The sequence below is a fragment of the Eublepharis macularius genome, chromosome 9 (assembly GCF_028583425.1).
Source record: "Eublepharis macularius isolate TG4126 chromosome 9, MPM_Emac_v1.0, whole genome shotgun sequence".
In the NCBI taxonomy this organism is placed as follows: domain Eukaryota; kingdom Metazoa; phylum Chordata; class Lepidosauria; order Squamata; family Eublepharidae; genus Eublepharis; species Eublepharis macularius.
Window position 1 is genome coordinate 34680204 of NC_072798.1, and position 23103 is coordinate 34703306.

The following is a 23103-nucleotide window of genomic DNA, read 5'->3' on the forward strand; positions in this document are numbered from 1 at the left end:
CTGAGATACAAGTGGTTGTAATGATGGCCAACTCTCCTTAGAAATCCAACCTGCTTGACTCTAGAGGAATCTTTTGTGCATTATACTGTTTCTATGGGAAAGCATTTCATTGTAGGAATAGGCATAAAACCCACTGGGAGATTCTAGAGTCTGTTCTCTGTCCACTAATACAACCTTAAGAATTGCCTTGGTTCACACACATGAAAAGCCCACTTAGCATTGTCTTGTCGGTGTTTACCACCAGGTGTTAACAGCTCAGTTGACCACTTCCACGCATTACTGTGTGGGGCTGTGGCAACACTTCAAGGAGGACATCTATTTCAGTGGCCATTGCTAATGTTAAGGGATATGAAAGTGCCTGTTTCATATGGTAGTTAACTATAAATCCTTAAGAAGCAGAGCACAGATTGCAACAACTATAGGATGAAAGTCACAATATAAAATTCAGAGCATATGGGCATCCCCTCCCCCAATGAAAGGTGCATGGTCTACACAGGTGGAAATTAGGTACACAGCCATTTTAAGCTATATCAAGAAATGTTCAGGGTTTAATGCTTGATTATAATCATAACATAGAAACTGCACTCTAAACCTTAATTGCTGAACAGTCAGCATAGAAAGAAGGCTGGAGGTAGCAATTTTTTAAGCCTGTCAAATATTCATGGGTCACTGGAGAGTGCTCTTGCCTCCACATATTTTCCATCTGGGGAACAGGAGGATTGCTATGACTTTCTGCTCAAAAGATGCCAGTCCCCTGAGACAGCTGTCAACCACTTGTAAATGACATTCACTTGATCAATTTCATGAGATATTTATGGAGTCCATATACCTTCCATGCAAATACAGATGAACCAGGAGATTTGGAAACAGAAGAGCACTGACGCTATTAGCACTATACCCAAGCGTGCAGTGTTCTTTCCGCCTGAGTCATATATTGCATTATGACCCTTGGTCTAACGAACTATTTGCCCTAGAAAAGTTACACTTGTGGAAGGAAGATTGGAGCTTTGGAGCAGGAAGAAGACAAAAAAAATCAAGCTGTCAAATAGCCACCTCTGGGCAGTTTGGCATTTCTACAAAACACAAACAAACAAAAAACAACCAAGGGTGGGGGGAGAGCTTTTTTTATATGGAGCGATATATATAAATGAGACCTTACAGAAATGATTACAAAGGGCTTAAAAATACAAGCTACAAGTCCGTGGTTCAAATCTTAGCTCAACCATTCATAGGCTGTGTGATCTTATGCAAGTCCCTCACTCTCAACTTCACCGGTAAAAAACTGATTTGTTTGGAGTCAACTTTGTTGAGCTTGAGAATGCCAGAATGAAGACATTTTTGTTTTCCCAGGCATTTGCTAATGGCCAGCTTTGTTCTTAGAGTGAGGATTTTATGATGCTATGCTTTATTCTGCAACTACTTATTGTGTATTTATTGCTAGGGGCAATTATAATGTGCTTGTTCTATGTAATACTGCTGATCTGACATGGTGGTTTTTCACTGTTCATTTAATTAGTTTTCTTTTTGCAGCAGATTTTATTTTGTTAGTTCTCATTATTTAACATTTTTGACTACTGTAAAGCTTTCTTATAAATTATGGTTAAAATTGTGAGCCAGAAATGTAATAAATATAGAGTAATGCTACTAGCTTAACCACTTGGTTGTCTTAAGGATTGCTGACCTCATGTGCGTGATATACTTAGGAAGATACTGTACAAATAGCTTCAATCCCACCTAAAATTTCCATGCATGGATTTCCCCACCTTGCCACTCTCACTGGAGATTAAAATGCTCCCCTGCCTCCCAGGAATACCTTGGGAGAAGTCAGACATTTTCTGCAAAAGCAGAAATTGGCCATCCCAGAGCACGCAGCAAGTTTAGGAAGGATCACACATTAAAAAAACAGATAGCTTTAGGCGGCTATTTCTACACCAAGGAACAAAATGGATTGAAGAATTCATACCCATCCATTAATAAAACAAGTTGATACAGTCTAAGCTGGCATGCGGGAGTGTAGCACTCCACGTGCCCTTAAGAAACCAAAATGAAGAGGGGATATGAGGGGTACCAAATGGGACAGCTGGTCTCAGCTCACACAGGAAAGATTTGCTATGTAGTCTCCAGATGATTCCCAGCCTGATGTGCTCTCAGCTACAAGGGAGCCAACTGTCACTTGGCCTCTCAGAGGAAAAGGCTGAATTCTGCCTTCTGGCATAGCACATATTGAGAAATTGGCAGAGCTGCTTATGCAAAGAGAAGCTTGTTTTCTCCATCAGTTTTGCCGAAAAGCTCCATTACTGGACTTAGCAATGGAACAGCTTTATTCATTTCTCTGCATCTATACAGCCACTCAATACAGTGAAGTCTGTAGCTTGATCAAGGCCCTCAAGGCAATACAGTAAAAGGAAGCAAGCATTACTGTTAATGGGTTCCTAATGGGTGGAAAGGCAAGACCCAGCAGGATTGATATAAGACGATGGCTCCTGAACACAACAGTGCACTTAACTTGGAATCAACATGCGATGATTTGAGCCTACTTTAATAAGGAACACTCAAATCAAGGTACATGCGGATGTTCATATTTTTGTGCTCTTAGAAATATCACACCCCCAAGTTTTGAATGCAAGAGTATCGACATGATGACTCTTCATAGAAAGGAAGGGTGATCTGCAACTAAAAGATCATTTTTACGTTACTGTCTGTTCACAGGCAGAAAGTAGGCATCCAAGCAGATCATTCTTACTAAACAGTCTCATTTCTATGGTTTTATTTAAACTAAAAACACATTATTTCCCCTATCATGTGCCAAATCAACCATATTCACAAATCCATACATACAAATAAGGCCCAAAGTATGAAGGCAACCCATATTAAAAAGTACTTATTTCGTTGCAGTCATTTGCAAGTAGCTGCACATAAAAGATTGTGGAAGATCCTCATTCTCAGCAAATGAGGGCCCAAGGAATATCACAATATGTCAACATGGTTGTACATTTCCAGTTTCCTGAAAAATAAGGAAATGATTCACTTGCATCCTGGGGGGGAGCCAGTTTGGTGTAGTGGTTAAGAGTGTGGTACTCTAATCTGGAGAACCCGGTTTGATTCCCCACTCCTCCACTTGAAGCCAGCTGGGTGACCTTGGGTCAGTCAGAGTTTCTAGGAGCTCTCTCAGCCCCACCCACTTCACACGGTATTTGTTGTGGGGATAATAATGACACACTTTGTAAACTGCTATGAGTGGGTATTAAGTCATCCTGAAGGGTGGTATATAAATCAAATGTTGTTATTATTATCCCGCCCTTGCTCAAATTATTATTTTAAGCCTTGCAACCACCCACTTGAAGCTGGTGGCCCAGCAAATTCTCAACTAGGATTTGATCCTGGTTTTCCTATATCCAAGCACAAGTCTCTAGCCTCTCCACGGTATCAGCATATTTTCCTGAATAAAGGAAGTGAGTAATCACATTGATACTTCTTTAGCTGCCAAACAAGCCAGTGATTCTCCTAATAAAGTATTACTATTTACTCTTAATAGTTGGTACACTTAAGAGGCAAATTCTCAATATATCTAACCAGCCACCAGATGGTAGTGCTACAAAGCTCAGCATGTTTTACATACTGCAAGGCCAAAGAGCATCTTTGATCTTCGCAAGGATCATACCCCCTTCCCCACTTGCTGAATTTGCTGTTGCTCTATAGCTGTAATCTGCTTGAAAAATGCTAACTTGTCAGTGATTAATATTTGGTAAGTGAAAAGAACCTGGCACCTGTCATCTCATATATAAAAATATATTAACCTCTTTCAAACACATTTTAATTTCTGTATCTTCCTAGTAAAAGCAGGGATTGGTTCACCATACTTTTCCAGAACTTTAGTACAATTTTAGAAAAATCCTCTGAGAATTGCTGATCCTAGGGCTTACGAAGCCATTGAGGCAGATGAGCAGCACACCAAGGCTGAGAAAATCTGACAAACCTCTATCAGAAATCACTCTAAAACTTAACATAGCTCAAGTCTTGTTCACGTGCCAGGAGAATCACTAATGGGCCATTTATATGATGCTCTTATCTGAAGAAAAAAAGAAATGGATAGGGGTGCTTTCCAATAGTTAGAGGTCAAGCACTGTCTCTCCAAACAGCTGCTACATGCCATGTTCACCCCCGCCCCCATTCCCACTCTCTCTCCAAACCCCTTTCTTTTCCCTTGCCTAATTCTTTGATGGACAGTGTCAAATGCTTCAGCACTTTGCAAAGATTTGCAAAACAAGAATCACTTCCCCAATTTATTCTGATGGTAAAAATTGAGTGTTTTATCTAGACTTCTTGTGTAAACTTACCTAAGCTCTCCCATTTGGTTCCTCTGAGCTTCACAGATATTTGTTAAATGGGTCAGATTTGTCCTCCAAATCAAAGCAGAAAAGCTAAGAGAAATTTATTGAAATTTATTTAGTGGCTTGGAAAACAAACACCCAAGAATACAGGATTGGTGTTTCTCTCTTTTATTTAAAAACAGTGCTTCATTACCATTTGCAAAGGGTGAGAAGGACTCCTCCCTTGCTTAGAGTTTATAAAAGCCAGCAACATGATCAATAATTTATACACATGGATAGTAATACAAAAAAAGGAATAAAAGCTAAATATCTAACTACTCCGACCTTCACAATTCCAGCTACTTGATAATAATAAGAGTAACCCAATGAATACTGTATGGTTTGAAAGCTACTGTACAATATGATACTTAACCAGGGAGAGTGGGGAGGGAGAGGGACGTTAAGAGACGGCCACAAAGTCCTAGGATACAGGTGCTGCTTCTCCAAAGTCAGCAGGGAACTGGGACTCTGGGCAAGTAGCCTGAGCATCCTGGGAAATGATCAAAAGGAAGGGGGAGAGCATCTAACTACAATGCATCCTATGGCCCCAAAGGTACCTGGCAAGGAAAAAGTGCAGGAAACACTGCATGAATAGGCATGTCAGTCATTGCCATCGGAGTCTGGGGCATTTTAGGCTTTGAACTGAAGAACTCCAATGTTAGATAAGCCTGGAAGGTCAGTAAAGCATCATCTTGATGTTGCCCTACGGTCCTGGCTGACATCTGCCATCAGACCAGCGTTTTACCCCCGTTATTTACAAAAAAAAAAAAGGATTTAATAATAATTTTAAAAAACCCAAATCAAATTTCCTGGATGATTACTTTTTCATTAACTATAAACAAATTGCCAGAACTGCAATGCATACTTAATACTGGGAAGAGAATTCCTAAATGACTTACACTGGGAAATATATATATATATATATATATATATATATATATATATATATATATATATATATATATATAAGCTAGATTCCTTGACAGTTATTTGTCAAAGCAGCAACAAATGCATTTCAATGTTTCACCCCTAAAAGAGAGAAAACTGAACAAGAGGTTTCCAATTTGCCTTTCTAAGTCAACCGTTAAATAAGCAGTATGATGATGCAAGACTGCTAGCCAAATGAATACTCCAGTGGACGGCTTGAGGAGGGGAGGAACTGGCAGGACAGATTTTTTCTGCTAATGAGGAAGGGGTTTTTTACCTCTTCATCTGGAAGTCCTTGCGATTAATTTATCTATAAATCCTCCCAAGTAATCCCCGTCTGACTGCAATTTAGAAGTGTCAACCAGATTATGCTGCCACAGACACTCCTGGTGTGTTGTTCCCCACTGTTAGTTATGGCAGCATATTCTAAAAATGGATATCTTCCTGTACTTCATTCGACAGGGAAGGAGCAGAAGCGATACCGCACTGTATCTTGGGATCAGCCAGACTAGGGGAAAGAACACTGGGAAAGTACTTGGGAAAAGACCACTTTCACTTGGACTACCAGAAGACAGCTTGCCTCACGGAGGGGAGGGTTTTGTTTCATTACAAAATAAAAGGAACTTCAGAATAGGAGAGAGGACAGGGAGCAGGGCAAGAAGGGACGGGTTGTTCAGACAGTAACATCACCAAAATAGTGTTTTATGCAACAAAGAATCAAGTCACACTGGTGTATACTACAACGTTTGACATTTCCAAGAGCATGACAAAATTAAAAACACACAAACACACACACAGAGAGAACTTCACACTGGCTCTTTGCTTTGTTCACTAGGATTTTTCATTTTCCTATTTTAAAACCAGTGCAAACAGGCAAACGCGCTCTTCAAATATCCCCTAGCCCCAGCGCTAAGGATCCCTCAAGTGCTGTCATGCTGGAGACGCGTTCTGTTTCCCAGGATGCCTGCAAACTTCCCTTTAGGAGTGAGACACAGCAAATACATTTTTGAAATTTGGTTTCCATAGTGGAGCTCTGAATTCCCACCCCCAGACCCCCAATTTATTGGGCATCTATAAAGAGAAGGAGATGTAGGAGGACTCAGAAAGCCCCAAATATATCCACCTAATAAGATGCTATGGCTGTTCTAGAAATCAAGAACAGTGTAAGATTTTACTAGAAAGCTGCAACACAACAAAACTAATGCACTGGTATTTGTAGGCTTTAAAGATGCTGAGACCCAAGAATATCTCATTAGCAATAGTGTTCTTCCTTCCACCATCGATCTGTGTTTCACAAAAGAAGGGAAGTCCTGTTCTTCCATTTTAACAGAACCATCTTGGTGACAATCAACCAGTAGTATTGGCATCACACCTTAGATGACTGATTCTCAAGCTGTTTATAATGGGATTTGTTACAGATTCTGCTTGGTCTTTTATATCCAGTTCTGAGTGGCACCTTCTCTTCCTTAATACAGGAATTACAGAGCACAGAAAATCCAAGGGAATCCAGAGTTCTCAAATTTTCAGATGTAACAGAGTCAGTTGACACAAGGTCTGCACTGGAGTTCTGCAAACAGATTCTCCCTCTCTCTCACTCAGCAGTGCTAGCAAAATGCTCCTCAGCTCATGCAACTGATTATTCAATCCACAGGTTTTTGCTGCGTCTCATTCCCCAGGCAGGAGTCCTTCTCTAACCCTCCTCCGCCTTGTGATGGGAACAGGCTATTAGTGAGCATGACAATAAGCGATTTCTAGAAGTCAGAAAAATCCCACGTTCCTCCTCATTTCCTCAATTTTGTGAAAGACCGGTGTCCCACTTCCCTCTCCCCATTTTTAACCTAACTAAAATATTTATATACAAAAACAGAAATTGTCATAACAGCAACAAACCAAACTTTGGCTTGAAAAACAATAAAAATAAAAGTGGCCAACAGGCTGGCAGTTTGGTGTCACCTTGTTCCAGAGAATCAATATTGTTAGAGTTTCTAGCTTCATTAAGATTCCCCCCTTCTTCCTGGCCCTTCTTGCTTCAGGTATCCTCTCTCTGGCAAGCACTATGAGTGCATGCATGGAAGTGGGAGCAAAGGCGCAAGTTGAGAACAAACGGGCCAGTTCCCCTCAATAGCCTGAAGAACTTCAGGACGTCTCTTTTCCTATGCTTACATCACTGGCGGGTGTATGGCGAGAGGAGTTGAAAAGGCTTCAGCCAGAAGTCCACCCCCTACCTGCCCTTCCAAGAGTGAGAAGTCACCCAGTACCAATTCAAAGGGAATTGTGCTTCTCTAATATTTAGGGTTTTTAAGATAAAGCCACAGAGAATACGCAACTATAGGTGCCAAGAAAACCATGATGGCCAAGAGGGTAAAGTGGGATCTCTTCTTCCCCTCTGGTTTCCAAAATTCATGCCAGACAATTGAAAGCAGTGACTTGGTTTGTCCTCACTCTTCTAGAGCAACCTGTAAAAATGTCTGCTGCATAAAAATAAAGGCCATTCTTTCATAAGAAAATGTAAAGTGTCTTCCTGAAGAGTGTCTCCATTTGCATTCTGTAGCATGTACCCAAACCAAGCTTGGATGCAGATTTCTCTCCAGAATAGGCAAAATGACCTATCGGAACTTGCAAAGTGACTGCACAAATGCCAAAGCAGGAGTTTCCTGTGTTTTCAAACTTCATTTGAAATCTGTTTCTGCCTGCCCCAATGATGAAACTATACAATGACTACTTCCAGAATAGCATTATGACACAAAAAATCCCCCCACCCCTGCTTCTGGGACCATGATCCATGATGATGTATCTCTTTCTCTTCATGCAATTTTTGGATGGCATACTTGCAGCAAATCTAAGTGTCTTGGGTTGGGGGGGGGGGGGAGAAGAGGGATCCTGGATACTGGGTAGCTCAAAGTGGTACTGGTGCAAGCTTTTTCAGCCTCCAACCATCTAAACTTAAGGCTGTTTGCACTTTGCCATCACGTTCCTTGTTACTGAAGACAGACCATGGCTTTAAGTTCTGCGATCACAGTCCCACATCTGTCGCTCCTCCGGAAAAAGAGCGGGAAAGTTGGGAAGAGAGGAAGACCATAGCAAGTGAAAGAAACTAAGAACTAGAGCTTCGGTAGTGGACACCAATCACTAAAATTAGGTGTATCTATAGAAGCAACAGGATCGCAAATTTATTTCAAGTCTTTCCCCCTAAAACTGTTCAACAGACGAAGTCTTTCAGCAGCTTAGGGGAGTTTCGTCTCAAAAATCTGTAAAATCTTCTGGAACTTCTCCAAGCCCACGTAAGCCAGATGAAAATAAGGGGGGGGGGGGGTGGCATTTCCAACCAGTGTGCAGGTTCCAGCTGCAGCCCATCAGCATTGCCCTCCGCAGGTAGAGAGGCTCTTCCTCATTCAACACGGGCCTCAGGCACCAGACCCAGGTAAAGGAAACGTCTGCATGTTCCTGATTTAGTTCCATGATATCGGTTCCTAATGGTGCTCCTTAGCACTATTTCTCTTTTTTGTGATTGGTAGGATAAGCTATGCATATACAGACATGGAAATGCATTATGTTTACCACAGTTTAAAAAAACAACAACAACCAAAACCCCCAAAAATGCACAATCTTTGGAACAAAAGAATTAAAGGCAGAAATTTAAAGGAAAAATACATATTCAAAGAACATAGTGAGGTATAAAAAAGTATTTCTCTTTTTTTTTCTTTTGTTTTCCTCCTCTTCTTGCTATAGAGTTCCTCTACTAGTAAATATTGCAATAGCCAGGCCTCATGAACTGGGGGGGGCTGTCCCACTTGCAGGGGGTTCATGTCACTTCAGTAGGGGGCGAATCGGCTGTAGCCGCCTCGATATAAACTTGCCTGCAGAAGTTCATGGAGAGAAAAAAAACAGAAGTTTAAAAATGATGCTGGTAAAGTGTGCCAAACCTGAAGTCTTCTGCCTTCTAGGTCAGCATTTTCTCAAGCACCAACCCATTTGGAAATCAGCCCCACATATACTTTCTAGAACGAGGAGCCCCTCAGATCCTGGGGATAATGAGTTGGATCCAGAAATTTTGGATTCAATCCAGCAATTCCCCCCCCCCCCGCTGCATCTCACCCAATTCATCTCCCTTCTGTAGCCCCTGTCCCACATGACTTTTGACCATGCAGTCCTACGATCCCAAGCATGGCCTTTTCCGGTAGTCAAAGGGACCCCCCCCATCCCTTTTTCACCAACAGAAAAGATGGTTTCATGCAGCCCAATGTGTGATATATTTTGACCCTAGTCCAGACATTTAATCTTTATTGATATTATTTATTTACTTTATTTATAACCTGCCTTTTTCACTGAGACTCAAGAAGGGGTTACACAATGTAAATCTATGCAATCCATCAGCACAAGACATTCAATTTACAATGCAATAGGACTAGAGTTACAAAAAAGTGTCTATTTTCTAGTATGCAGAGAAGTTAGCCGTGTTAGTCTGTGGTAGCAAAATCAAAAAGAGTCCAGTAGCACCTTTAAGACTAACCAATTTTATTTTCTAGTACAAACTATTTCCTAGAACTAGACCGCATGGACCTCCCAGAGCCAGTCTAAAGACTGTTGTCCGTCTCTGAGTTAAAAGCAAACCGGATACCAGCAGGCACATATCCTACTTGGGGGGGGGGGGGGGGAGGATTGCTTGACAGAGAAAGGAAGGTAGCTCATGTCCCAAATAAACCTACTGAGAATAGTGTGCTGCAGGCTTTCAGCTCAGGGGGGACTCTGTGACTGTCCACATCAAGAGTGTCTTGTGTTGCGGAAATTATTCTTCTTCTCCAAGCCACAAGAAGTGGAAGTTCACATGACACCTAACTCAGTGATATATTTCCATTAAAATCTTGCAATGTTCTATCCACTGTAACGGGACTGACTTGGTTCCTTCCAGCCACTGACAATATTGTACCTGCTTCCTTAATCACTCACTTTCTGACTTTGCAATTCCATGATTTTGTATGGAGCATTAAAAATGGGGACAGGGGAGAGAGAGAGAGAGACCAGAAACACCTCTACAGAAACTGGAGATTCAAAGACAGTGAAATAAATTCTGTGAATCCCCCATCCTCCTAAGCCAGAGGAGGAAGGTCCAAGTTAAATCAGTATCAAAAGGCCACCATTCAAGTGGTACCCTTTTCTGTGGTTTTCAGTAGACATGGGCACAACCCCCCAAAAAAATACTGAACCAGAGGATCGTGGTTCGGTGCAGACCACGATCCCGAATTCCCGAACAGCAACAAACATCTCCCGTTCCTGAACCTGGATCATGGAGGCCACAACAGAGGGGCGTCCCACTGTTCCCAGCGATTCAGGAACGGTGGGTGATGCCGGTGGCCGGGTCGCAATAGCCATTTTCGTGGGTTTTTTACGTTCGTAACGCGGATCGTGCCCATCTCTAGTTTTCAGTTCCACAGATATGTTACTAAATAATAGCAATATGGACAGTGTTTCTTCTTTTTTAAAGAACATTTAAAAATGGCAGTAAATTAATATGCCCAACCACTCTTCCCACCAGATGCACAAACAGACCTCTGGTATTCCACACTAGGTGGCTAGCATTGCAGTTCTGTTAAGGATTTTTTTTAAAAAATTATGCAGTACAAAAGGAGGTTTGAAAAGAAGAAAAGCAAATAACTACATTCTAATTTGGCAGATGGTTGTGTCTTTGCTGTGGCTGAGTGCTTAAGTGTGGTACTTGCACACTCTTTCTGTTTTCCCCTTTAAACCTCTTCTATTACAACCTTCTGCCATAACAACCACCCTGCTTAGTGGTCCCAACCTTCTGTGACTGCAAACGCAACAGCCAGTGGGGGCAGGGTCATTTCCAAAAGAATCGTTTCCAGTTAAATACAGAACACCCTCTCCCCTGAGGCGTGAGAAAACATTCTTGGTCCGCCATGATTTTGAGATTATCTGCTGCTCAAGAATGGAGCTTCTAGTCCTGATGCTGCTCGATACGGTTTTTGTTTTATTTTCAATTTTGACTACTGTTTGCCTGTATTGATTTCTTCTGTTGCAAACTGCTGTGCAAACAGTTATTGAAAGGCAATACACAAACAGTAAATAAACAATGCCTCAGAACTGCTTAATTATCTACAACACTTTCACAGGATCCACTTCTGGTCCTGCTCAGTGTTTACTTTTTCATTTCCCTTCTCTCCACTTTAAAAAGTGATTTAGCACGTTTGTTAAACTTGTCAGGGCTGTATTATATTCATGCAACCACACTCCAAGCACCCTTCGGGAAGCAGTATTATTTTCTCATTTTTTAATTATCCTCACATTTTTACCACTCTCAATTGGCACATGGGGTAAGGCAGGTAAAATGCAAGCACCGAGTCATTATTGACCCATGAGGGGACGTCGCATCACAACGTTTTCTTGGTAGTCTTTTTGTTATGGGGTGGCTTGCCGTTGCCTTCCCCAGTAAGGCAGAACACCACTTTATTCTCCTTCCATAGCACTAACAGGTAGGCCTGACGCTTCATCAGCTTTACAACTCATGGAGCTAACCACACAAAATACCACAGGTATTTTACCTCTGGGATTTTACCTGTGCATAAAATCACCAAGTTATAGAGGAGAGAAAAGCATACTCACCACAGCACCAACTCCATAGCTAGCGGCAGGGGCAAGGGCGTGGTACGGGTCTGCTGTGTACACCCTGCCATAGCTGAGGAAAGGAGGCAGAAAAAATATATGTCATTCCACAGAAAAGGCTGTAAGAGAGCCATGTTGCCCAATGAAAATGGGCCCCTCAACTTCTTCACCCCCCCCCCCCCCAAAACAATATGTTTCAACAGGGAATCCCTGGGCATTCAGTGTGGAGAAGTGACAACATCATGGACTCAGGCCCCTCACCGTGACACAAGATAATGAAAAATTTGGTCTGAAAAACAGCATACATTTTTCCCTTGGGCTGTTGTAAGGATGAAACAAGCTTTATTGCAAAAAGCCTGCCTTTTGTTTTTTATAAAAAATAAATCATGAAAGGATCACGGCTTTAAACTTCAAGAAAACCCTAAAAATCACAATACTTCCATTAGTTATCACCATTTTGTGTTGGCAGGGAAGGTGAGGAGTGGACTGCCAGCATCCACAGCTCTTAGCAGTGGAAAAAGAGCCTGCTGGCATTAGGGTAAATGTCACAGGTCTGCTAAAAGGAGCAGCATGAGAGGTGCTCCAGATGGAAGGTGGGTGAGTAAAATATACACAAACTGTGCTTCCATGCAAATGTGGTGCTACTTTACTCTATTCCTTGCAAAGAGGTGGCAATTCTAATGAATATAAACTAAAACACACTCAAATTTACAATGCCTCCTTCCCTACCATCAAGAAGTGGTAACCATAAAGGCCAGAACTTTGCCCAAGATCAAAGGGTAGAGTTAGCTATTTACTCTTGGCAAATGGCCATCCTCCCAAGCCCCCAAACCCTGGCTGCCTTCTTTGGAAGACAAAGTGAATGACAATGCAAACCCATGTACTTCTGGTCTCCCGTTATGGGTTGATGGGAGTACTGAAAAGAACAGCACTCTCAGCCCCCAAGTTCTCTGGAATGACCTCTGCTTACATACCCATCACTGTAAGCCGCTGCAGCGGCTGCAGCAGCAGTGGCTGCTGTTGCGGTAGCAGGCTGTGCATATCTGTAGGCTGCATATCCGCCCTGCAGGAAAAAAGAGAACTGACTTTATAGAGATACCTGTCCCCTCACCCAAAGTGGAATCACACACACAAACACAGAAAGAAGAAATGTTTCAAACTGCATCAATCCCCATGTCACAATGATCAGGAAAACCTTCTGCAATCCATGTGTATTTTGCCATTTTCCACCAAAACAGCTTCTTCATCACATGATATGTCTCTATTAGATAGTTCAATGGAAAAACATATGGCTGTGGTTATCTTGTAGGAAATTAAAATGATGAAAGAAAAAAACAGATTACCCCACCCCCTCCGGAAGGGACTGGGTAGGAGCAAGCATCATCCAAAATACATGCTTTTAAAGCTAAAGGAATGAAATTGACCAAAGTACTATCCCAGAGATGCTTGCTGTACTGCTGTTTTTGAGGGAGGGAAAATTCAAGAGCTCAAAATCCTCAAAAGAGACACTTGTATTGATATACTTAACTGCTGACCTGAGCTTGAAGCTGTTGGCTTGTTAACTCCAATCTTTTGGGTTAGTCAGAACCAATGGGGAAAGAATTCAATAGAAAAATAACCAATGACATTATGCCTAATGCAGAACACTACCTGTATTGGTCACACTCGCAGTGAAGAGCAGAGCAACCCAGCAGGTTTTCTACAGCATCCGAGCCCTGATATTCAGTGACAGAGAACTGTGCAGGCTGAGGGCAATCTTGAAAAGAATAATTATCTAAGTGGAAGGGATCTTTAAATGCAGTTCTTAAGGGCCAGCACCATGATGGTCTCAGTATGAAAATGTCATTCTTCTTCATGGACTCCCACTTCTACTCTCTCTTCCTCCCCTGCCCCTTTAACATACTCAGAACATTTTTTGACCTCTAAATGCTATTTCTCCCTTTCCTTAAATCTTTATACTGGTAACATTTTGCCAGCGGTGTGCAACTGAAACTGGATACGATGCCCTATGTTAGATCAGAACAGCAATATCTGACACGGTAAATCATTTTCCTGATTCTAGTATTTTTCTCTCTAAAAATATCAGAAATATCTAGAACTGGGTTGGGAAGCATTTCATTGTTCACAGCTTGTCCATAGTGCAATAGCCCTAAAGGGACATTATTTTCAATGGGAAGATCTGGCCATCTACCATCCAGTCTTTTAAATTCTTTTCAACCCCTTGTAGGCTCTCCCCCTTCCTTGTAGGCTGCAGGGGTAGTGAGGGAGGAGGGAAGGAGAGAGATTTCTGTCTCTCCCTCTCCGCTCCTACTGCCTGCAAGGGAGGGGGAAGCCTGCAGCCAGCTAGCCACCATTGCCACTGAAAAGAATGCCCCTGTGGACCACTGTGGGGGCTGGGAGCCGTTCTCTCTTCCTCCCTACCTGGCTCTTGCTGCCTCTGATGGTGTGAGGCACTTACAGCATTATCGTTTTGTATGGGAAAGTCGGAAAGCTAGGAGTATTGTTCCAATATTTCTAGAATAGCAACAATAATCCTGTCATTTAACAAAAATGATGATTCTGCCTTTTCAGTATGAAATTTGAACAATAACTGTGCAAGTGCACAACCCTACTTCTGGCAACTTCCGGTTCTGAGTCTTAGCCTTGTATCTCTTCATTTAGCTTTCCCCCTTTGTTTCCTTCCTTTACTTCCATGCCTGAAAAGCCTGCATCCTTTTCCAGTGAAAGCCAGATCTCTCCTGAGATCTAAGTGGCCCCTAAAACAGATGAACACATGAAGCTGCCTCAGACCAAATCAGACGATTGCCTAATTAAGGTCGGCTCTGATTGGTCCCAGCTCCCCAGGAACAGATCTTTCACACATCATCTACTACCTGATCTTTTAAACTGGAGATTCCAGACATCAAACTGGGGACATTCTGCATACAAAGCAGCCACCCTGCTATATCTTCCACAAAAACGGAGGCAACCACTTCAATTTTCTCCTGAATTGGATGCTAACTCTCACTAGCCAGCATGTCATTATTTCTTTATCAATCCTCCTCTCTCTCGACTACCATAATCCTGTCTTTCTTCAGAGACTGCTGGATTGTCAACAAGAACTGGAGCACTCCTTCATGCCATACAACATGTGCCAGTCCGAGTGGCACTGCTACCAACACTAAATATCAGCAAACGTTGCTTAAAGATTAAATTGTTAAATATGAAAAGACACACTTTTGTTCCCCTTCCAATGCACAGCTCAGCCGGATGGTGGGAAGAAATGATTTTATACAATATTTTTTTGTTGATGGACTCATGACATTATTCCTCCAGGAATAAAGTTTACACTTTTAAAGGTACTAAAATGCCATGGGCTGAGAGTGTAATATTTACAATGCAGACTGGCAGTCTCATCATACTCTAATTTCCATGTAACCCTGATGACATACTTAAGAGAAATGAACTTGAAACAACACAGCTTTAAACTATTACATGTTAATGTATCCCATGGTATGGAAAGACTTGTCTCTTTTCAAAAAGAATTATACTTTTCAGAAAGAATTATATTCTAAAATTCACTCAGATGATTTATATGGATAGGCCATGATAGTAAATGCTAAGAATTTTGAAACCATGCTAACACCAAGTAAAAATAACTCACTGCGTTAAATGGGAAGATAACAACAGGTGCATATTTTCAGATCTGCAGTATGCCAACAAACAAGAGCAAGACAGAAATAGGTAAAATGATATCTGAGTGATGCCTGATAAAGATATTTATGAACTCAAAAGCTTTCATATGCCTGCCTCCAACCTAAGTTGGCATATTTGAGCTTATCTGCCTCTTCTGTTCTTTGGGACCAACGTAGCAATTTCTATTTACTGAACTGATCCACAAGGCAGTAAAAGCTCATCTATATTAAAACAGACTGCAGAACTACAGATAAATGTGATATTCAACCGTGCAAAAACATACTATGCATCTCTGAACTTGGCTACACTGTCTGCTAAGCAGATTTCTGCTCTGTGCATCGCTTTCCACAAGATACTTTCTACTGACATTTGAGACAATCAGTTTTCAGTATGATTGCGAACATGAGGACAAGATGCAGTTTGAAACTTAGGGAAGTTCGCCCCCCCCCCCCCCCACACACACTTTTATCTCTTTAAGTTGCATTTCTTGTAAAGGAAAGGGGGGCTGGAATCAGGTTGGGAGAAGGGGAACGGTGTAACATTTATTAATCAAATTAAAAACTAAGCATGCTGACATTTGGAACTAAAAAACAACCAGCAAGATCACCACGTTCAGACTCATATTGGCTAGTTCTATCTATCCCAGCATTCTCTTGGGACAGCAGTTTGCCCTAGGCTCTACCACAAGCTTAGTGAAGTACACAGCCTCAATTACTAGAGCGTGCAGCCACAACGACCTGCTATTACAGAAACAGTCAGTCACCACTGGAGTTAACATTCCAAATCGTAAACAAGTTCCATATAACCCCAAAATAAAGGAGGGGAAAAAGGCTCCCACCCTAACCCTGACCCACACCACAAAATGTTAATAATTATAACAAGCAATAACCCATCTGTTATATCAGAGAAGGGAACAGAGACTCCACTGAGAGATTTAGAGCGAGATGTTAACATTTCTTCAGCTGACTGCACAACAAAACGGGAAAAAAAAGGAAAAATAATTCATTGGAAAAAAGTTAAAAATAGCTGATGTGTATTTCTGGTAAGCATGCACTGATGCAGATGTGAGACTGTTAATATGAAATAAAGAATGCATATGTATGTATGATCACATCTGTGTGATGTGAAAGCCTGCATATTCTTATGTACATATTAAACTACAAGCCAAGATTAAACACATCTCTGACATGCTCCAAATTGAAGAGCATGCTTGAACATGACACAAATAATAAAAGTTGTATTACATTTCTTATTTTTTTCCAAATCTAGAGGATTTTAAAGATTTATGAACCACACAGATAAACACTGGTGAAAGATACTTTTCAGTAGTAGTTCCTGGTATCTGTGGATTCCCACATAGCTCTGCCAAGTTTTCACAGAGCTGTTCAGGGCACTTTTAATAACTAAGCTTCCTATAATTCTTGCTTACCTGCAGGTTTGCTAGAAAAGGCCTGTCCTTCAGCTCACTTTCTATCTGCCCCCATATACTTGGATTTTTCTGCAGTCACTCACATCATCCTTTAGAAAATTTAAATCTAACAATTACAAGGCATTTTAGATGAATTTAGAGTGGTGCTGTCAACCAGTGAAAGGGACAGACCATACCCAGCTTGTTCCATAGTTCTCTGCGGCTGGAAGGTAATGGACATATGGTCCTAGAAGACATATGTCAAATCCTCCAAATTTCAGTTAGAGGCAATGCCCCCTTTTAATTTTGATCTTCAAAATTAATTGTGCAACTATGAGCATGGGATGCTAGGTGCTTCTCTCTACAAGTGAGATAGCCACAAGCTTCTGACGAAGAGAACTTGATTCTCGAAAGCTTATGCTAAAATAAAATTGGTTAGTCTTAAAGGTGCTACTGGACTCTTTTTGATTCTGTTATGAGATAGGAACAGAGCAGAGGTATTTGTGTGTGTGTGTGTGTGAGAGAGAGAGAGAGAGAGAGAGAGAGAGAGAGAGAGAGAGAGAGAGAGAGAGAGGAGAGAGAGAGAGAGAGAGAGAGAGAGAGAGAGAGAGAGAAGTTTAATGGGCAGTACACAGGACAGGAAGTGTTGTTCCCTGCACTGCGTGGCCGTTTGGGAGTGCAGGGATGTGAAAATTTCAAAGACAGCCTAAAGTGCTGCTTTAGCCAGGGTGAGGGGAGATAAAGACTGGTGTCATTTAGCCTGGAGTTGAGACCAGATATGTCTCAAGTGCTGATAAGAGCTATCTTTAATTATCCTTTCTCATCATACATATATATGGAGACTTGCCATACAGACTTGCCACCAGGTTATCGTCTGACAATCACATTAACTACCCTGAGCAACATGGCAGACACACACTCAACTCAATCCTACTGCTTCACGTAAGACCACAGAAGACAGGAGTGTTACAGAATCAGCAACCAAGGGCATGAATGGCAAGATATCTGCTGGATTTGGTGGGGGGAGGTATCCCCCACAAACAGACTAAACCTTCAGTATTTCTTTCAATAACATGTAGAACTAACAAAACTTTAACACTTACTTGCACGTTTTCAACAGATATTGAAGCTATTAAAAGGAGGCTTAAATTACTCCTTTAAAAATATTATGAAGAACCTATGACCATTCTTGCAGCTTCCAGCCTCCAACCTAGTACAGCTGCATGGGTTCAGAGCTGTTTATATATCCATATGTCACATACACAAAAACCCTCCAATATCAGTCTGTAGTGCTCATAGTATGCCTTTCTATCCAGTCCACTGAGGGAACAATATGATTTCAGCACCTGCCTGGATTTCTTGTCTCTCTTAAACAGGTGTTCCAAGGATCTGGTATGCCAAAGCACCATCAGTTGAAAGGTTCCCTTTGCTACCTGACAAGGGCTACAGGCTTACTGCAATGTCAGAGGCCCAGTTCACGCAGCTATTAGTTTTCCTGAGTATTTTTTGTGTGTGAAATATATGGAGTGAAGATCATCTACATTTATCTTTGTCAGCAAGAATTCCTATGGTCTTAGCAGCTGGGAAAACTGCCACTGCAATCACAGGAATGGCTGCTGAATGTATCTATGGTATGCCAGTATATAACCAGTAAAGGTCAGAACTGATCACATGGAGAGAAATGTCTTGTGAACTGACATAAAGAATGCACAGGTACAGCATTTTATCTCTCCTGGAAGTCATTTTGTTTGCAAGATTTCATGGAGATTAGGACACGTATTTGGTTTTAAAGCTTTCCTGAAAGGAAAAAAACCCCACCTTCCTATCAATATCTTCAGTTGACACCAGTGCTTTGTAACACAAAACAATTGTGCAAAACTAAGCAATCAAAGGAGGATGACAGGAGTCCAATAGCCACAGATGTTGCTGAAATTCTGTCTTTGGTCTGTATGCCACAATCAGAACACTGCTTATATTGAACTGCGTCAGTCAATTCTGTGTTAACTTTCTGAGTGAAATTCTCCATTCTCAAACATCTGTACAGTGGGTGATAAAGAAGGCAGATTGGGATGTTTTCATCCTTATAAGATGGGTAGCAGGTGTGCCTTGTAGAAGCATGGATAAAGAACAGAAAAAGAGAAAAGGGCAAGTGCTTCTGCTGTACTAGCTGCATTTATGTGGCAATGCAAGGCATTTGGCCAATTGCTAGTTCTTCTATTTAGGTTTAGGAAAGCTATCTATTTGTTAAGAAAGCAGGATTTGTGCAACACTGAGATATACAGTTTTGATCACATGCTCACAAATGTATACTGTCCTTTTTTAACAACAAAAAAAAGACTCTGTTCCCATCTCTAATTTGGCTCTGGAATGGTTAGTATTAATTCAAGGGTTTCTTTTTCCACTGCAATCCACAATCTGATTGGTTGGCAGGTCACACTGGCACTCCTACCTGAGGTATTTTAGCGCTAATGATTGGTTCCTGTAAGACTATTCTATAACAGAACACAGGAAGAGCAGTTCAAAAACACAGCTGTGGAAGGAAACAATCACACAAAGAGCCCACCAAAGGGCATACCAGCCTTTTCTTTCCAAAGGATGCAAGCACGCTTTTCATAGTTTAAGTTTGATCTTTTAAGGTGGCTGCTCTCGCAAAGTAAACCCATACTAACAGAAGCTGTGCTAGAAGCTGTTACTTCCCATACCTTCTGCACCCTGGGGCTAGCTACCTGAATTTTTAATGCCAGACAGCAATAAATCTTGCCTGGGCTGCCTTTGTTATGAAAATAAAGCAGCTAGGCAGGGGTGAGATGAAGACAGGAAAGGGGAAAGCAAACCACACACTGAAATAAAGCTTGAAACCACTGTTATTTCTCTCCTACTTGTCCTGTCCTACCCTCAGATTACCCTCTTCCTCACTTCAATTCATTCCTGCCAACATGAAACTTAGCTTCCTTGTCTTCAAAGTCTAGGAAAGTTTCTTCTATTCCCATTCCGATACAATTACATCAGGCTGATATGATAACCTTTCCATTCACTCTAGGAAAGCAATTCTCATAAATGTATACAGTGATTTGCTATAAGAAGTAAGACCCCATTTAATTCATGCCAATTAAAGACAGCAAAAAGCAGTATTGCTTAGAAGTTATGACTGAGATGTATCCACACATTTCAGTCCAGCTTTGAGCATTCTGGCAATGAAAAGCAATGGGAAAAGCTTGGTTAATCTACCTCGAGAGACTTCTGTTTACTACAGTTCTGTTCTCCTCACCACTTCACACCCCCTAAAGATGGCAACCTAAATTTTTATAGCCAAATGGCCAATCAGTATTGTATCAGCCTTTTCAGGTATTAAGACACATTTAAAAGACCACAGGTGAAATGCAGTATAAAGAGGTGCTAAGTGCCTAACACAGTGTTAAAACTGCTGTCTGTCATGACAACTCCCTTTAGCAAGGGTGGAAAATAGATACGGAGAAGCCTTTCAACAAGAGTGGGGCTATTACCTCACCCGACAGCTCTCCTTGTCATTCATATCTCTGGCTGTGTGAGAGATGATGCTCAGCAAAGGCTGCTCTCCATTTGCTTGTCTCCTCACTGCATGACTAAGTACCCAGCTGCCTCCTCTGTATGTGACAGCAATTTAGTAGTGCTAGGGGAAACCCAGCATCATTCTTTTGCATTCTTACGCAAACGGCGTAACAAATTCTGGCCAAGGTAGAAAAATGTATGCAAAAAGACAGAAATAAATGACGACTGCAGGGAGCTGAAAGGTAACAGCCACACAACAGGATTTTTAGATGGTCTCTCACTTGCTGAAACTAGCCTGAAACACCTTTTAAGAAGTATGGAGATTTGTAAAGAGCAGTGGCAGGCCACAGCTGCCTCATCCATTACCCAGGAATGAGTATCAACAAAGTACATACTCTTTAAAAAAGGAGGGAATGATTTTCTTCAGCAGTGAAGGAAGCCCTAAATTCACCTTTCCTGACTATAAAACGATAATCCGATGGCCTCTGCAACATCAAGGCTGTACTTCCACTGCCATTATGACCAATCCTGCTCACTGTAGAAAATTTATATTGCCAGCTAATTCATGTGAAAGAGTTTTAAACTGTTTCTTTAATGGAAACTGGAAGAAAATTCTGTAAGACAGTTATGCCCTCTTAGTGCTTTATATTTAGGGCACATGTGCACCAGACTCAAAATCTAAGGAATTCTGGGCACAGCTGGCTGCCAGTTACTACAATCCACAATACAATATTCCATTCAGTTAATAAGATGCAAAAGGTAGAACTGAATGATGACTTCTCACCCAATACTTGTACTTAGTGTAAAACAAACTAAGGGTCAAAAAACATACTGTTGTTCTTAGGGCATGAAACACCAAGATATATAAGGCCAGTTAACCCCAGTGTTATTCGCGGTCAAATGCAAATAGGGCGTGCACCCCCCCCCCAAGATTTGGGTTTCCTGCTTCGGATTTACCCAAAACGGGGGGGGGGGGGAATCCAGACTTACCAGAACCTCAAAGCAGCAAACCGCTTCGGGAAGCTGGTGTTTAGCTCACCTTGGTATGCTCCATAAAGATTCAGAGCATACTGAAGTGAGGGGGAGAACACCCCCCCCCACCCATCCCACTTACCTGGCCAGCAGGGAAAGGGGAGGCTGATCAGCTGGGCAGTGGAAGGGCACTGCTGCAGACCTCGCAAGGCCGGGATGGCCTGGAGCCGGCTCCTCTGCACTGGCGGGGCCCGCAGCACTCAGCTGGGTAGCAGGGAAGGATGGAGCCGCCCCCTTCAGCCCTTCCTGCCCCTCAAATGCCCACTGCAGCAGCCATTTGAGGGGCAGGAAGGGCTTCCTTTGCCACCGCTGCGGCCCGCGGGAGGCTGGGACAGCCCAGAGCCGGCATCTCTGCCGCCACCACCGGCGGGGCCCACAGCGCCCAGCTAGGCCGTGGGGAAGGCTGGAGCTGCCTCCTCCGGTTCTTCCTGCCCCTCAAATGGCCACTGCAGTGGCCATTTGAGGGGCAAGAAGGGCTTCCTCTGCCTCGTTCGCCGCTGTCGAGGCCATTTGAAGGGCAAGAAGGGCCTTCTCCGCATCCTCTGCCACCGCTGCGGCCCGCAGGAAGCTGGATGGCTCGGAGCCGGCTCCTCTGCTGCTGCAACACCACCTGTGGGGCCCACAGCGGCCAGCTGGGCAGCGGGGAAGACTGGAGCTGCCGCCTCCAGCCCTTCCTGCCCCTCAAATGGCTGCCGCAGTGGCCATTTGAGGGGCAGGAAGGGCCTCCTCCGCCTTGTTTGCTGCCGGATGGGTGGAAGGGGGAGAGCTTAAATGCGCGGAGTGCGTTTTTTCCTTTAAACTCTCCCGCTCTCCAGATGGCTGAAGGAAGGAGGGGAGAGTTTAAAGGGTAAAACCCACCCCACATTGTTTGCCAATGGTGCAGGGAGCATTTTCCCTTTAAATCCCTCCCCCGTCCACCAGGTGCGGAATGTTCTTTAAACTTCAGCTGGCTCATGGGCCAGCTGAAATTTAAAGGGCCCCAAAGCTTCCCGAAGTGACTTGAATCGCTTCGGGAAGCTTTGATTCAGATTTGTTCCAAATTGGGGCCAGCATTCGGAAAACCCGAATCTTTACAGATCGGGTCCAATTCGGGCATTTTCCCTGAATTGGAAACCCGAAGTGCACATCCCTAAATGCAAATAACAGGCATTCATACTCCTATGCTGTATGAGCTTTTGAGATGCCTAAATTCTCTCAGCATACATCTCCCTACATAAACTTGAGTCTGCAAAAGATCCCAAGATGGGCAGTGGGAAGAGGTGAGGGAAAGAAAAGACCTGATTTTAATCCAATCCTGTTATTTTTGGACCCCCATTATGCAAAGGAGAGAAGCACTGGTAGAAATTGTAATTTGATATTTATCTCTCAGGTTGATTAGTAGTACACTGTAAATATATAAAGAGTACACCCAGTAAACTAACCCTGGCAATGGTCAGGTAACCCAGGAGTCTTGCACCCAGGGGCAAGTGCAGTGACAGAGAAACATGCTTGCATTCTTAAATATATATATGTATATATCCACAAGGAAGAAGAAAATAAAAGTAA

The 23103-nt window shown here is 42.5% G+C and overlaps 1 protein-coding gene across 7 annotated transcripts in view; it reads right to left on the minus strand.

Moving 5' to 3' along the window:
* Positions 1-5303: 5303 nt before the first annotated feature.
* RBFOX2 (RNA binding fox-1 homolog 2) overlaps positions 5304-23103 on the minus strand; it is a 252947-nt gene continuing 235147 nt past the window's right edge. For 4 of the 7 annotated variants that reach the window (XM_054987901.1, XM_054987899.1, XM_054987900.1 and 1 more), the window contains 3 exons: positions 12890-12978; positions 11916-11988; positions 5304-9154 (listed from right to left, as the gene is read on the minus strand). In XM_054987901.1, the coding sequence (XP_054843876.1) occupies positions 9110-9154; positions 11916-11988; positions 12890-12978 (207 nt within the window). In that variant the 3' untranslated portion in view covers positions 5304-9109. Of the gene's footprint in view, positions 9155-11915; positions 11989-12889; positions 12979-19447; positions 19491-23103 lie in introns of all 7 variants that reach the window. The other 3 variants (XM_054987897.1, XM_054987903.1, XM_054987902.1) reach the window with 1 other exon arrangement.